Source organism: Balaenoptera musculus, chromosome 10, assembly GCF_009873245.2.
Source record: "Balaenoptera musculus isolate JJ_BM4_2016_0621 chromosome 10, mBalMus1.pri.v3, whole genome shotgun sequence".
NCBI lineage: Eukaryota > Metazoa > Chordata > Mammalia > Artiodactyla > Balaenopteridae > Balaenoptera > Balaenoptera musculus.
The window spans coordinates 42,406,992-42,421,988 of NC_045794.1; the positions used below are offsets into that span (position 1 = coordinate 42,406,992).

At 49.7% G+C, this 14,997-nt stretch overlaps 1 protein-coding gene across 1 annotated transcript; it reads right to left on the bottom strand.

Moving 5' to 3' along the window:
• Positions 1-498: 498 nt before the first annotated feature.
• Positions 499-11,988, bottom strand: LOC118902564 (keratin, type II cytoskeletal 72-like). Its single transcript, XM_036867050.1, is given in 14 exon segments — positions 499-540; positions 542-579; positions 851-961; positions 1,712-1,746; positions 2,393-2,463; positions 2,465-2,643; positions 5,042-5,171; positions 5,779-5,952; positions 6,716-6,811; positions 7,170-7,230; positions 9,868-10,082; positions 11,548-11,813; positions 11,816-11,934; positions 11,936-11,988. Coding segments are annotated over 14 exon segments (1,590 nt in total).
• Positions 11,989-14,997: the final 3,009 nt, after the last annotated feature.

Sequence of the window (14,997 nt, forward strand, 5' to 3'; positions counted from 1 at the left end):
CAAGCCCGCCCAGAGACGCATCAGTAACAAATCTCTGCTGTTTATAAGGAGCACCTCTCACCCAAAGCCTACCTGGCCAGGACCAGACGGCAAAGATCCGTGTCAGGGCAGGGACCCAGAAGGAAGAAAGAGCTGGACCAAGAAACACTGTTCAGGGCAACTCAGATGTCGACATCCCAGGCAACATATTCAACACTCAGAATCAAATGATATCAATCGTTTATTGTGGGGAAAGCAGAGACCTGGACACAATCCCAATCAGAGGACAATGAGAGCCCCTTGGCTGTGAAGGCCCAGAAAGGCAGGGGGACAGATGGGCTTTCCCCTGGTCGCAGGGAAACATCCTGGGTATGTGTGTTATCTCTGCATTTGGGGCAGTGACCCAGTGAAAGGTGACCAAGGAGAAGGTCACCGAGAGAGCCCATGGCTGGACTTCCTGCATCAGAGCATTGCCCTGCTGAGGACAACAGGGAGGGGGGATGGGACTTCACTTGCCCTTCATCTCAAGGCCTTTTTGGTTGCACATCTGCTGCCTGAGGTTTCTGGCAGGGGGATCCTTGAACTCACTGCCACAGCTGCCTTTGGTTTTTTGTTTTTGTTTTTTTTAAAGGATTGAACAAATGTTTAACCAAAGAAAATATATGGGTGACAAATAAGCACATAAAAAGATGTTCATCATCATTAGCCATCAGCGAAATGGAAATTAAAGCCACAAGATACCATTATACAAGCTGTTAGAATGGCTAAAATAAAAATATCAAATGCTGCTGAGGATGCAGAGAGACTGGAAATCCCATACATGACTGTTAGGAATGCAAAAGAGTATAGACAATCTGAAAATAATTTCTGCCTTTGGTTTTGACATCCACCGCCGAGGGTTTGCAGCTGCAACTGCTCGAGGTGCCAAAGCCCACGCTGAAGCCAGCCCCTCCTGCCCCAGAGCTGGTGTTGCTGATGACGGCTGCAACGGGCAAGAGAAGACCCAGCCCGGTGAGCCTCCTGGGGCATCCTGACCACTCCCTTAGTTCTCTCCACTAGGGTGGCTTCATGTGGAGACCCATTCTCCACTGTGTAGTTTTAGTTTACTAAGAGATTTTCATCAGCGCTGATCATCTTTCATGTACTTGGCCCCATGAGTTTGACCTTTTCCTAATTAGTCTGCATCATCTATCAATATCAGACTATAAGCACAAGTAATCCCTATCAGTGAATTTCTCTCTGGGTAGGACCAGATGAAGAAAGGCACTTCAAGGAGGCCTTCTGAGGCTGCTGCTAAAGAAAGGGGCTGCTGGAAGTATCCCACAATAGAACCCTGCACCCTCTCTAGCTTTTAAATCTAGAGGAGGTTATTTCTGCTTTTTTAATCATTCAGCCTTTCAGGCTCCCCTCAATCCTTATTTCAATCTAGGGCCTTTAGTATGGACTGGCCTCAAAGAAATGGAATGTAGCCATTAAGCATCATTCTTACAGTAGACTTTGGGATTATATGCTGTTGGATATCATTTAATCTCTCTACGGATAATGCATTTGTATTTCATGATATTATTTTTCTCCTGGTTACTAAAGCCAGCTCCCTTTTTGTGCCCCTAAGTCTCCCCTGAACCCACTCTGTTATTCTGTTATTCTGAATTTTCTTTGGTGTCATGGAAGTAGAGGGACTTAGACTTCTGGTAGGTGACCAAAGGCAGAACCAGGTCCTGCAGATACTTACCGATGCTCACGGAATTTGGATATTCACCAGACATCCTGAAGAGGGAGAAAAAAGCAGATAAACCCTCCATAAACCATCTATCCTTTGACCCAAGGAGTCACCTCTCTGAATCAGCCTCTCCTCTCAGACATGCCACCTTCCACCCCATCCCAGCCTCCTTTCTTCCCAAACACCCTAGTGGGACCTCTCAAAAACAGAGAACTAAAATGCAAAATCTGCTGCAAGGAGTAAGCTCTCCATCAAAGTGGCTTTGGGATTATCTGATGTGTGGGATAATTGTGCCCCCGCTTCTGGCCAGTTATGTCATTGGTCTTAGACAAGTAAGAGGAGTGAGCTCACATCCTCACTGGGCCTCAGGCTTTGCCAGAGCAACCTTGAGCCTAGATGACTCTTGGAGACCATCTTGTCCCCTCCCCCCACCTTAAGAATGCATCATGAAGGGCCAGGGATGCTCTCTTTCTCAATTTCTCTAATCCTCCCCTATCACCTCTTTGGGGTGTTTACAATCCAGTCCTTCTTGCTGTCTAACTCTGGTCTGTCCAGAGTCTACTGCACCATGTCAAGACCATTCTTTTTAGAGTTTCACCTCAGTAGGGCCTGAACAAAACCAAACTGTTTGCCTTCAACCTTCTAACTAAAGCACAGAGATAATGCTCCAGACAAAAGATATCCACCCCTCACCTGCACTCCTCGCCCTCCAGCAGCTGGCAGTAGGTGGCAATCTCCACGTCCAGGGCCAGCTTTGTGCTCATCCAGGGCCAGCTCCTGGTACTCTCGCAGCATCCGGGCCAGCTCCTGCTTGGACTGGAGCAGGGCGGCCTCCAGCTCATCCAGCTTGGCCTGGGCGTCCTTCAGGGCCCAGTCACCCCACTGCTCAGCGTTGGCAATGGCCATCTCCAGGTTGGAGCACCGAGGGGCAAATGGATTTAATGCTTTGGGTCAGAGCGCAGCTCTGAGATCCTGCTCAGAAGACCTCCCCTCATTTGGTCCTGACTGATAGTAAATGCTTTGAGATCCTCCTGGTTTCCCCATCTTTGGACATCATCAGAGGCGAATCTGTCCTTCCCCCCAACTCCAGGCACAGTTCACTCCAGCTCATGCCATGGCATGTGAAGGTGGAGTGTCCTTACCTTGGGAGAGAGGAGGGGAAGGGCACTGAGAAGGTGGCCACCTGCGCACATGGTCCCACCCTCTCTCTCCTGGTCTGTAACACTGGCTGTAAGATTCTAATGCCAACCCTGTAAAGTCTCTCGGTCACTGGCCTTAATTCTGCCCCACAGTGTAAAGGTTGTCTTGGGAGATACCGTAAATTATGAAAAAATTGGGGACCAATTAAGTTCCTATTAATAAAATGTCTATCCAATAAACCTACCCCACTGAGAATCTGGCCTCCAAAATTCCACAGAGAATCATGCTACCAGGCGACAGCCTTAAATGACACTTTTGCATAACTAACAGGTTTTAGATGTTCACAAACATTCACTGTTAGGTGTTACTTGCAGAAGCAAACTGCAGATGGGGCTCAGCGCTGCATCCACGTGAAAGCTGGGCAGAGGGAGGGTGATCCTTGAGCCTTTAGTCTTGGGTGTGTGTTCCGGTCACTGGGCTAAGGCTTTGGTGGGATCTAAGTATCTGGCTTCTTTTTCTGGTGTGTCCCCTTCTTCTGGAGTCAAATTTGCTTCACCCCAAGGAGAACAGCTGGCCCTGAGGCCAGATGGAATTTTTGACTGTTATCCAGCTGGCACCACCCTCCTCTGCCAGGCAGGCCCCCAACCGTGCAAGCACCCACAGTGTTTTGGGTGAGTGATTCACAGCCTCAGTAGAAACACCTAGGACCCAGCTGCCTAACCAGGGAAAAGCATCCGCCATCCTTGGGTCTGTGGAGACCTAATTATTTAGGGGGATGGTAATAAACGTAAGACTAGAATTTGACCAAACTGTCCTCTGTTCTTTTTCACTGACTGAGATCCTGTAGGTGGACCTAGGGGACTCCAGAAGCTTGGGTCTTGTGAATGCAGCGTGAGTTGAGAAGAGGACCTGAAATTTTGGTTCCTTTGAAACAATTAGCACCTGGATTCTGGAGCCACTGAATGCAGAGTCTGCATGTGAAACTGTGGGCTTCTTTGGTGGAGAAGCCAAAAGGGCAGGAAAGCAGGAGCCCTTAAGAGGAGCCGCCCTGGGGACCAAGCATTGAGGTGACCCCGCCAGCTCCCTGAGGAGGACATCTCCCCTGACCTCCAAAGCACGGTGGCCTTTTCATCACAAAAAGTCACTTTCTGGTAATAAGTTCACCCAACCGTGAACATGGAGGATTTAATCAGATAAATATTGTAATTGGGTACTGAAGGTAGCTTCAAACAACTTGTGTTTTTCGTTCTTTTATGCAGAACATGATTAAGTAAAAACACCATAAGTTCTTAATTAATCCATCTTTTTTCTTTCCACCGCCATGAGCCTACTGCACCGAGGAGGGTGTGTGTGTGTGTGTGTGTGTGTGAGAGCGTACGTGCACGTGCAGGGCAGGGGAGGACAAGGAGATGGGGGACTTGACCTGCCCAGGAAGCTAAGACCTTAAATCCTTGCACCAACCTTCACAAACTCTGGGAAACTCGTGGCGTGGGTTTGCTTGCTTTGGAATCACAAGCGTGGCCCCGTGGAGCGCTCTTATGGGCAGCACTCAGTGTAGTGTGCCCACAGCACAACCACAGGGAAGGGCAAACACAGAGCAGAGCCCTGGGCCACGTCTAGTGTGGGAGGGTCTTCCTTCCCCACTCTTTTCTAAAATCCACTGCTGACTCTCCTTCCTCCAGCACGGATTCATCATGTGAAATTTCCAAACCCTCTCACCCACTGCATCGGGTCTAAACTCCATTGCCCAACTTTGAAGACCACCCATAAGCCGCCCCTTCCTACCCGGGGGTGTCCTGCTCTCTGCCACCCACCCATCATGGACCTTCCGCTCAGGGAGGGCACCTCTTATCCCAGCACACAGGTCACGCATATGCCCACCTCACATCCACTGCTCCTGCGGGCTCCTTCACCGGACCCCTTCCCTCTCCCTTCTGCCTCCCATCCCAGTGTAATCCCACCTCCTGCAGGAAGCCTCACTCGGGTCCTCATTCAGCCAGAGCCCCTTGGGAGCCCTACAGCACTTAGGCAGCGTGATGCCCAGCGAGGGATGCTTCATCCTTCCATATGGATTCTGACTGTTCTCTCCCGAAAGAGGGACCTTGTTTTACCCTTTTTTCACAATTGGTCTCGTACCGATTGCACCAAACCAAAATTGGTCTCAAACCAATAGGTGCTGTTAGCTGACTCCTTTCATAGAACCCACCTGCTTCTCTACGTTCCCTATCTCCAATCGGATTCTCTGGATCCATCGGTTGAGATGGGAGATCTCAGCCTTGGTGAGTTTGAGGTCATCCCCATGCTGGTCCGCTGTGACCTGCAGCTCCTGGATCTGAGGTTGGGGGACGAGAGACGAGGAGCACAGGACAGTTGAGAATTCAGCCCTTAAGGGTGTTCGGGAATGGGGAGGGGAACCACGTACCGTTCTCATTATCCAAGCGGTGCAGGCACAAGAGAAGGAGGGAAGCGGGGAAAGGGAGGGGGAGAAAGACAACCCTTTCCTTCTGGATAGGAAGGCCCGGCCCCAGTTCAACAGGATCCTCGGATACTCAAACATGAGAGACATGATGGAATTTAAATTCCCTGTCCTCATTTTGACAAAGTTGGAAACAGAAGAAAAGCTGAAGTAGTGGATTATGCACAGAAATGGTGTCAGAATCTCATTGAGGTTGTGGCTAGTGTGGCCTCAGCTCTCAGCAAGGGCCATGGCAGGGGAAGGGCTAAACCATATCCCCAACACCTGCCAAGACTGTGGTTGATCTCTCTGGACCACAGGAAGGCATTTCCAAAAAGCCCAACTCCAAGATTAAGGAAGCCTCTGCCCAGCCCCAATACACGCGCATGCACACACACACAAGCACACACACACACACATACACGCATGCATGCATGATGACAGGGGGGCAGCTGTGGTCACTGGGCCACGGCACACCTGGCACTCAGCTCAGCTTGGTCTGGTACAGCGCCTCGGCCTCGCCCTTGCTCTCCAGGGCGATGAGCTCGTCCTGGGCGCAGACCTGGGTGATGATGCTGTCCGTGTCCAGGTCCCGGTTGCTGTCTATGGACAGGATGACGGACACGTCACTGATGTGGGACTGGACCTGAGGGATCTCCTGGAGGACACTTAGGGGAGGGGAGTTAGTTAAAGGCTTCCCATGAGGGGGGCCCTTCTCTTGATCCTCCCTGGTAAATCCCCCGCTGCCCCTTCCTGCCCCTCCTCGGCATTTGAGCTCGGCCTTCAGCGGAGTCCTGCAGTGCCAGTGCCTGTGGGCATGAGATGAACGCGTGGAGCTTTCAGCGCCAGCGTGGGACTGCCCGTTCTATCATACACGCAGGACTGCTCCCACCCTATTCCATTCTCCGCACCAAGGGCCACCCTTCACCCGTGGAATCAGTCTGAACTCCTTACATGGCACTCAGTGTCCTCTAAGGACTCATGGACGACCCCCCTTCTCTGGGCCCCTCATGCGTTAGCACAGCTTGGGCCTCCGGATCGTCCCTCGTTCTGCTCTTTCAGGCTGAAGCATCGTGCCCTTCCCGGCGCCCGAGGAAATCTTGCTCATCTTTCTCCAGGAACCTTCACCGACAGCTCAGGCAGAATTCACCCTTTCCTCCTCTGCTCTCCCAAAGCTCACGTACATGCTTTTTCCCTGCCAGACTGTGGATTCCTGGAGGACAGGAATCGCTTCTCCTCCATCATGGTCTCCTCAAAGCCTACCTCACTGCTCAGCACATAGTAGGGCCTCAGCAAATGTCAGCTGCACTGAGTCCAAAGGCCTTTCTGCCAACCTTTGGTCCATGAAACCATCCAGGCCAAGGGCCAGAGCCACTCGTAAGAGGAGCAGACCACACGAAAGAGGTCAGCAGGGTCCTTACCCCTTCATAGAGGCACTTGAAGGACTTGATATCATCTGTCAAGGAGTCCACCTTGGCCTGGAGCTCGACCTTGTTCATGCAGGCAGCGTTCACACCCTGGGGAACACAGAGAGGGGCCAGCTGCCTCCCCTTACCCTCCCTCTTGCCACAAGGAGCCCCAGGTTCCCTGCTCTCTCCCCTCACCCCATGCTTCACAGGGAGGCCCAGTCCCTGAGAGCAAACCAACCAATGTGCAGGGCCACGGCTGCACCTGGGTTTAAAGCTGGCAGGTTCTGGGAGCAGCACACATCCCAGGCAAGGGACTTGGAGAGAAGAGCGGGAAATTAGAATCCCAGCTGCCTCTGTACTAGAGACTAAGTGACCCAAAAGGGCCCTTTCCTCAGCCTGTAAACATCACTGTGCCAGGTGCTCAGGGAGCCCCTAGGCTTCTTCCAGCCCTCCCTGCCCTCCTTACCTTCTTGAGCACCACAAACTCATTCTCAGCAGCTGGGCGTCTGTTAATCTCCACCTCGTACCTGCGTGGGGCAAGAGAAAGGAGACAGCATCACCATTGGGATAGGTCCATTCTGCAAATGCTCACTGAGCAGTTAGCTATCACCTCTGTGCCAGAAGCTGCAGGGCATTGGTCCACAACCTGGGCTTCATGTACCCCCAGGGCACGTAGAGCCTTCCTAAAGGGGATATGACAAGAACAGGTTTAAAGGAATCGATGTCCAGCTCCTTCTTTCACAGGCAGGCTACTCTAAAATGTATCTGCCGGGGAGTGCACCTGTGATGGAGGCGGAGGCGTCGGGCAGGTTCCGCTGTCCCACCTCCCTTGTGACAACAGAAAGACACCGTCCCCGCTCTGCCAGCTGGCACCTTAGTACATGCCTTAGCCCCGTGCAAAACCTCCCAGGAACCAAACGAAACACTATCCCCACCTTTGTGCTGTATATTATGCCTGTTTCTTATACAAGTGAAGCAAGGTCTTGGAAATAGGGTGTTTGGATGGGAATGGGATATTCTTAATACACATATTGTAGCTTGGAAGGGTAAGAATATTGATCATTTCACTTAAAGACCTCACTATTCCATCCCTTACTATTATCGAAGAACATATTACATGCCCCTCACCCCCAGGGCTTGAATATAGATTATAAATTTATAAGGGGTAGGTGGGGAAGGTTTGTGGGGCTGGGGTCTCACTTGCCCTCCTCCCCCTCCCCTTGTCCCCTATCCCTGGAGCCATTTGTTAAAAAAGAATAATAAAAGAATTTTTAAAAAAGAACATATTCCAGGACATTTGTGACTGCAAACAAAATAGAGCATTGGAGAGAAATAATTTATGCTAGAAAATGGCTTTTTTTTCATATACTTTAACATGAGCAGTTCTTTTCCACTTTTTACTCCTTCCTAAGGCATGTCACTGGATGCCAAGAAAAATAAAAAGCTTTGTTGGATGGCTGAAGAAGTACAGGTTAGTGAAATGGGTTATTTAAAACATTTAAACAGTGGAACATTTTCTGAGACTGCCAGATTTTTCTAGTTACACTGGGTAAAACACAGAAACTAGTCTATATGATTTATCTCAGATTCTATGGGTGTTATTCAAAAGATAATTGAAAACTTCTTTCTATCAAATTATGCTATGAAATAATTGTTTCTATTACAATCAGTTTCATCTCATATTATCTTACATTATCACATCATATTCATCTTATTAACAGAAATAATAGTATATGCTGATTGTAGACCAGTTAGCTTTTAGCAGTTTATATCTTTCTGTTTCATAAAATACATAGAAAAAGTTTGATCATAATGGCTATCAAAATTAATGACATTCATACATTATAAATAACTTTTCATTATTGACTCCTAGAAACCAAACACCAGCATTCAATACACACATACAACATTTACAAAGAAAACAATGTATTTTATATTACTACTGACTTTATAAATAACTTATAATTTTAAAAATACATTACCATGCATAATTAAAAGTTAAACCATGACAAGTTACACATTGATTTATCCTGTTTTAGAACATAAATAGATGTTTTAATTATGTTAAATCTATATCACTTTAATCTTCAATGTTTTCAATAACCTACTGTACAAGATGTCATCCTTAGTTTATTGCTGAGTGGATTTTAAAACAGTCCCCAAAGTGCATGTTTATACTTCTATTTGAATTTAGATATGAAGCCAGACTTTTTCTGATAAAGCAACTCTTATTTCTCTGGTTTGACAATGAAAGCTAGCTTTTCCAATTAAGCTAGATGGTAGATGTTTTCTATAAATTGAATGAGCTAAAGTTTTGGAAATTGTGTTTGAGTATGTGCACATATGTAAAAAGTGGGAGCTCTCTGGAGGTGTTCTTTAAGCCTGTCCCCACAATCTGTGTGCTTTCAGAAGTCCGGGACCACATCACCTCCTTCCTCAGGGTCTCCATACTGGGCTCAGGCCAGAGTCCCGCTTTGGGGGACTTCAGAATAGAGATGGACAGGCAGATCGAATGTGGACCAAGAAAAAGAGCTCAGTTCTGACCGTCTCCAGCCCATTATGGAAGAAATCGTCTATCCCTAGAAATCCCGGCACCTGGAAGTAAACCACCAAAATATCAGGTTACACTGAGCCTAGATGCATCGCTCTCTCCTCACTGGCTCACCTTGGAGGGAGAAACAACCTTTGGTTCCAAGCACACCCTCAATTGTTCTCTTTAATGGTGGGACTCAGCAGCATGGAGATGCCTCATCATGAAAAAAAAAACTTTTAGAAACTCATTTTTGCTTAGCTTTAAGATTGGTTCTGGGATTGGAAGGATGTCTCATGTCCTGGGAACTCCCATGGAAAACCACACTCAGGAAGACCTACAAAGCTATTTGGGCTGTCCATCTGGTTTTGAGACAATTCTCTTCCCCCCCATTCCTTCATTTCCAATGTTAAAAATTGAGCACACCATTTCCTAGGCAACTTGGAGCGCCATTTTGGGTAGATCTTTTCTCTTCCTAAGTCTCATCCTGTCTGGATCTCTCTCCCTCCCTAATGGGAAAGGAAGTAGCAATGGTATCAGCAAAGCATCCAAGAAGGCAAAAATGCTGGCTCCAAATCACAACCTCATCTGTAATCAAGACCCTCCGGTGGTGTTTCTCTGCCTCTCCGCTCACCTCTTTTTGTAGTCCTCCACCAAATCCTGCACGTTCCTCAGCCCCAAGTCCAGACTCAGCCGGTCCCCAGACAGCGTCTCCAGCTGCTTGCACAGGTTGCTGGTGCAGCCCTCGAGGATGGGCTCCAGGCTGTTCTTGCAGTTGTTCGGGTCCAGCTGCTGCAGGAGCTCCCACTTGGTCCCCAGCACCTGGTTCTGCTGCTCCAGGATCCGCACCTGGAACCCAAAGGTGGTCATAGCCCCCCCCCCCCAATGCTCTTGCCTCTCAAGAGTGGGGACAGGGCCCCAGAAATCAGATGTCATCATCCTGGAGTGGGGATCAGGAAAGAGCAAGGTTCATCAGAGAGTAGATTCAGCCAGGAGTACATGCCCATCTTGTCTGTAAGACAAGGAATAAGATCCAGCCTTAAACGAAATCAGGAAGGGGGCGTAAACAATGCTATCATCTGCCACCATGACTTACCATGGTTTGAGGCAGCTTCTTTTGCTATAAATGCTGGTGTTTTTGGAGTGAAGGGAAATGAGAAGCAGGGAGAAACAGTGACTGGGGAATGGCACTGGAAAGTCACTCTGGTGGTTCGCATGTTCTTTCTTTTGTGCAGCCTAAATTGCTCTCAGTTTGTTTCTTTGGTTTTCGAAGCAGATTACCACATCTTTACAAGTTTCCTTCATACTTGACAGAAGATTTCACTTTTTTGTACTAAATAACTTCAGGCCATCTGCTACTCACCAGCATTCCTCTTCTCACCAATCTCCTTAGCTGTTTCTTCCACTCCTGCCCTCTCTCCTCCAACTACCTCACTCCTGTTACTGAACACAGTGGTGAGGGACACAGGCTACTGTTGTCTGTCTATTAACCTGGGCACATTTCTTAGCCTCCCTCTATCTTAGTTCTTCATCTGCAAGGCAGAATGATCATCGAATCATGAATGGTGCGTTGATAAATAAGAACCACTTGGGACAACACCAGGCACTGAGGAACGTCAGCTGTTATTAGTATTATGTCCCCTGTTTCTCATGGTCTAGACCTTTCCAGACGGAGACAAAAGAAGCCCATTCTTTGTCTGCTCCCATTCACTGGGGTCACTGCCTATGAATCTCCAGAGCCATCTTCCGTGTTGCCCCAATTTCTGGGCACACACACACCTGCACAATGCGCACACATAATTTGGCATGCCCTCCTTCCAAATCTTCTCCCCTCAGCCCCACCCTTCAATGCTCTGGCCCTTTCCTCTCACCTCTAGAAACCTTCCTGGCTTACACCTTTATCCCACTTCCTACCTTCCAAGTCTTTCCCATCCACCAAGCATCCTATCCCGGGACACCCCCTGTCCTGGAATTGCGTCTCTGTCTCTCCGTCTGATATTGAGAGCCCTCAGAGGGCCCATTCCACACATCTCCTGTCCCTGACACACCCCCTCCCTTCCCAGGGTCTTTTCCTGCAAAGTAAGAATGAAGCTCCCCTTTACGGGGTGTGTGCGCCAGGCCCAGTTCTAAGCACCATAGAAACATCTGATTCATCCTCATTACAACCCTATGGGGTTAAAGCTACTCTTGTGCCCATTTTACAGAGAGGAAAGGGAAGCTCAGTGAGGATAACTAACTCGCCCAAGTTTCCACGCCAGTGGCAGTGGCAGAGTACATTGGTCACCAAGGCAGGGACAGGCAGACCAGGACCCACCTTGTCGATGAAGGAGGTGAACTTGTTCAGCACCTTGATCTGCTCCCGCTCCTGGGCGCGCACCTTCTGGATGTCGAGGTCCAGCTCCACGTTGAGGGGGGCCAGGAGGCTCTTACTGACGGCGACCTGAGGGATGCCGCCGGGCGGGCACACGGACAGACACGCGGGCCCCAGCCCGGCGCTGCCGAAGACGGTGCCCACGAAGCCGCCCAGGCGGCCGCCGCCGGTGACCGAGCAGGGACCCAGCACGGAGCCCGCCCGACCGCGGTGCCCAGGGCCAGGCGCCGGCCGCCCCCGGGGTTGAAGAGGCCCCTGCTGCCGAAGGCGGCCGCGCCCTTGACGCCGGCTCGGAACGAGGCGGAGCTGCTGACCCGGCCCGGAATGACGGCCGCTGAAGGCCAGGCGCTCCCTGCCGGGGTAGAGGTGCAGCTGGCGGCTCATGGCTGGGAGGTCGAGGTCACAGGCTGCTGGGCGGCGCGGGAGACGGGAGACGGCGCAGAGCAGCCGGGCTTTCCTTCCCCGCCCAGCCCCTGAATAGCCGGAGCGCGGGCCTCCAGGGTCCGCTTAATTTGTAGGTGGGAACATCTTTTAGGCCACATGGGGCCTCTTGGTTCTCCATTTAGGAAATTACCATCTCCTCTCTGAGATTTTTGTCTCTTCCTCCCTGAACTCCCCATGAATCCCCTATAAAATGGCCCAGAACCCTGCATTTGCTTTGCTTGCCTCCTGCATTATAGTAATTTGGCTACTTTATCTCCCCTTGCTGCCCTGCAGTCACTGGGGCTATCACTGCCAAGATCTCCAGTGGAAGCTTTCAGTAGGTCTGGCCTCTCTGGGTAGGGGAGGGGGCGTGGTAAGAGGGAGCAGATGTCCAGGCTGGTTCTGCTTCAGAAGGACATGAACAGGGTCAAGAATATTCCAGAGAATCATCCTTAGCCTGTCCCCTGCTGCTTGCCCAGGCCTCTGGATGAAGCTGGCTCTGGCCTGCACTGGAAGTTTCAAGGGCAGAAATTTCTGGTCCATTTGCAGGGACTTCTCAGTCTGGGAGACCAGACACAGTAACAGATAACGCCAGTGAGAGCTCTGGTCACAAGTGCTGGCAGGTGATTTTGGGCCACAGCTAAAAGCTTTCTCAAGAAAAGCATTTCTAGAACAAGAGTTGGGGAGCTACTAGCTAGGATAGTGGGAAGAAGGTGGCCTGGGGAGATGGCACAGGAAAGATTTAGGAAGATTGTCTTTCCTGAGGTTTTTGGGTTGTTTTTGTTGCTGTTGTTTTGTTTTGGGGGGTTTTTGGTTTGTTTGGGTTTTATGTTTTGTCCTGTTTTGTTTTTTTAATAGCAGAAGAGGATCATTTGTCCAATCAAGGAACCTGTGGTCAGGACGTTTGCTGCCCTGGAGTCTGATTCTGGATCAAAATGTGACGGACTATCAGCAACAGGTCAAGAAAGGCCAAGGAAGACTCTTCCTTTCTGAAATGAAGAACTCGATTTTAGAACCTGATTCCACATAAGCTCAGGGGCATCTTTCTTCGATCTAACCCAGTTTCCTTTTCTCCAACTTAAGTTGCCTTCAATTCTTCTCTTCCCTTAGAAACAGGCCCTTCCTGCTCCTCTGGCATCCAGATGGGGTTCTATTTCATCACTCTTATATCTCAGCCTGTTTGAGTCCTGGGACTCTGTCCCATTCCTCCATCAGATTGACAGGTCGCTCTGGATTAACCCTTCCCTCTCTGCTCCCCCCTGGGGCTCAGCCTAGGCCTTGGTACCAGGGACATTCAGGACAAATGTGAAACACACTGGAGCTCAAGATGAGGCTCATGCTGTGCCTTCTGTCCTTCCGTGGAGCCTGGACTTCCCTTGGGACCCTAATGGGCTGGCCACATGGTGCCTGGGGGTAAATGACTGACACAGCCTCCACTGAACCAATCACAGAGCATAAGAACAGCCAAGGTGTTTACCTCACAGGGAACAAGGCTGTGGAGACATCTGTGAGATGGAGATGGTGCCAGCCACAGATGAATACATAGAGGAGTCTGGGGTGTCCTGGTGGGGGGAAGAGAGTGGGCTCTCTGTGCTGCCTAAGAGGAGACGCTATAGTCCATTCTCTCTGGAGAGGGGAGGGCCAGTGTCAGTGTAGCTGGGTGACCAGCAGGCCCTTCGAGAAACTCAAGATTGTGCTTTACATTATTTCATGAGATTTCTCCCTCTGCCTCACGATTTTAGCCAGTTTTTTTTTTTTTTTTTTCCCCTATAAGCCCAAAAAAGAGTTTATTAGTTCTGGCCACTGAGAATAGAAAAGTTAGAGAAGGATTTAAATTGAAACAGGAGAAACTTACATAGAACTGTCTTTCAAAGGGAAGCTTTTTTTTTTTTTTTTTTTAAGATTTGGAGTTTTCCATACTCTAGTCCTTTTTTTTTTTTTTTTTTAATTTATTTTTGGCTGTGTTGGGTCTTCAGTTGCTGTGCGCCGGCTTTCTCTAGTTGTGGTGAGCGGGGGCTACTCTTTGTTGTGGTGCGCGGGCTTCTCATTGCGGTGGCTTCCCTTGTTGAGGAGCACGGGCTCTAGGCGCGCGGGCATCAGTAGTTGTGGCTTGCGGGCTCTAGAGCACAGGCTCAGTAGTTGTGGCGCATGGGCTTAGTTGCTCCGCGGCGTGTGGGATCTTCCCGGACGAGGGATCGAACCCGTGTCCCCTGCCTTGGCAGGCGGATTCTTAACCACTGCGCCACCAGGGAAGCCCCGGGCTCTGCCTTTTAAGGGCACAATCAGGAGCATATGATTTCTGCTCACATTCCATTGTCCAGAGCTGTTTCATGGCCACAGTTATTTGCAAAGGAGGCTTGGAAATGTCGTCTTTAGGTGGGTGGCCATGTGCTCATCCACAATATCTGTTTCTGTAGAAGAAGAGGAGAAAAGATATGGGGGGACAAGCAACAGGCTTGGGCGCACTCTGTCTGCTAGACAAGCACTCTCGTCCCTATAACACTCCACTGCTTAAACTGCACAATGGAGTCCAAATCTTTTTGGGACTGAGTGGGCTCTCAGGACCTGGAAGTTTTCGGCATTAAAACCAGGAATATCCCAGGAAAACAGAACAAGTCAATCAATCTACCCAGAAAGCCTCTCATCTCAGGATCTGGCCTCACCCACGTCTCCCACCACTTCTCCCTCCAAGTTCCACCAGACCTCACTTCCTTGAAAAAGCCCAAATAGCCAAGCTCTTGTCAACCTCCTTTTCATTTATCAGCCTGTATTTATTGACCTCCGACTGCGTGCTTGGCTCCAGTCACAGGGGATACAGTACCTCTATGTATAACACTCCCCTCCCCCTGGCTAACTCATCTTTAGCTTTCAGCTTCCAGGGCTCAACATCAAAGAGGTCTCCCCATGCTCCTAGTTTGGCACCTTGCTCCTGACATGCACTTCCCCGAGACTGCACTTACTTCACTATAC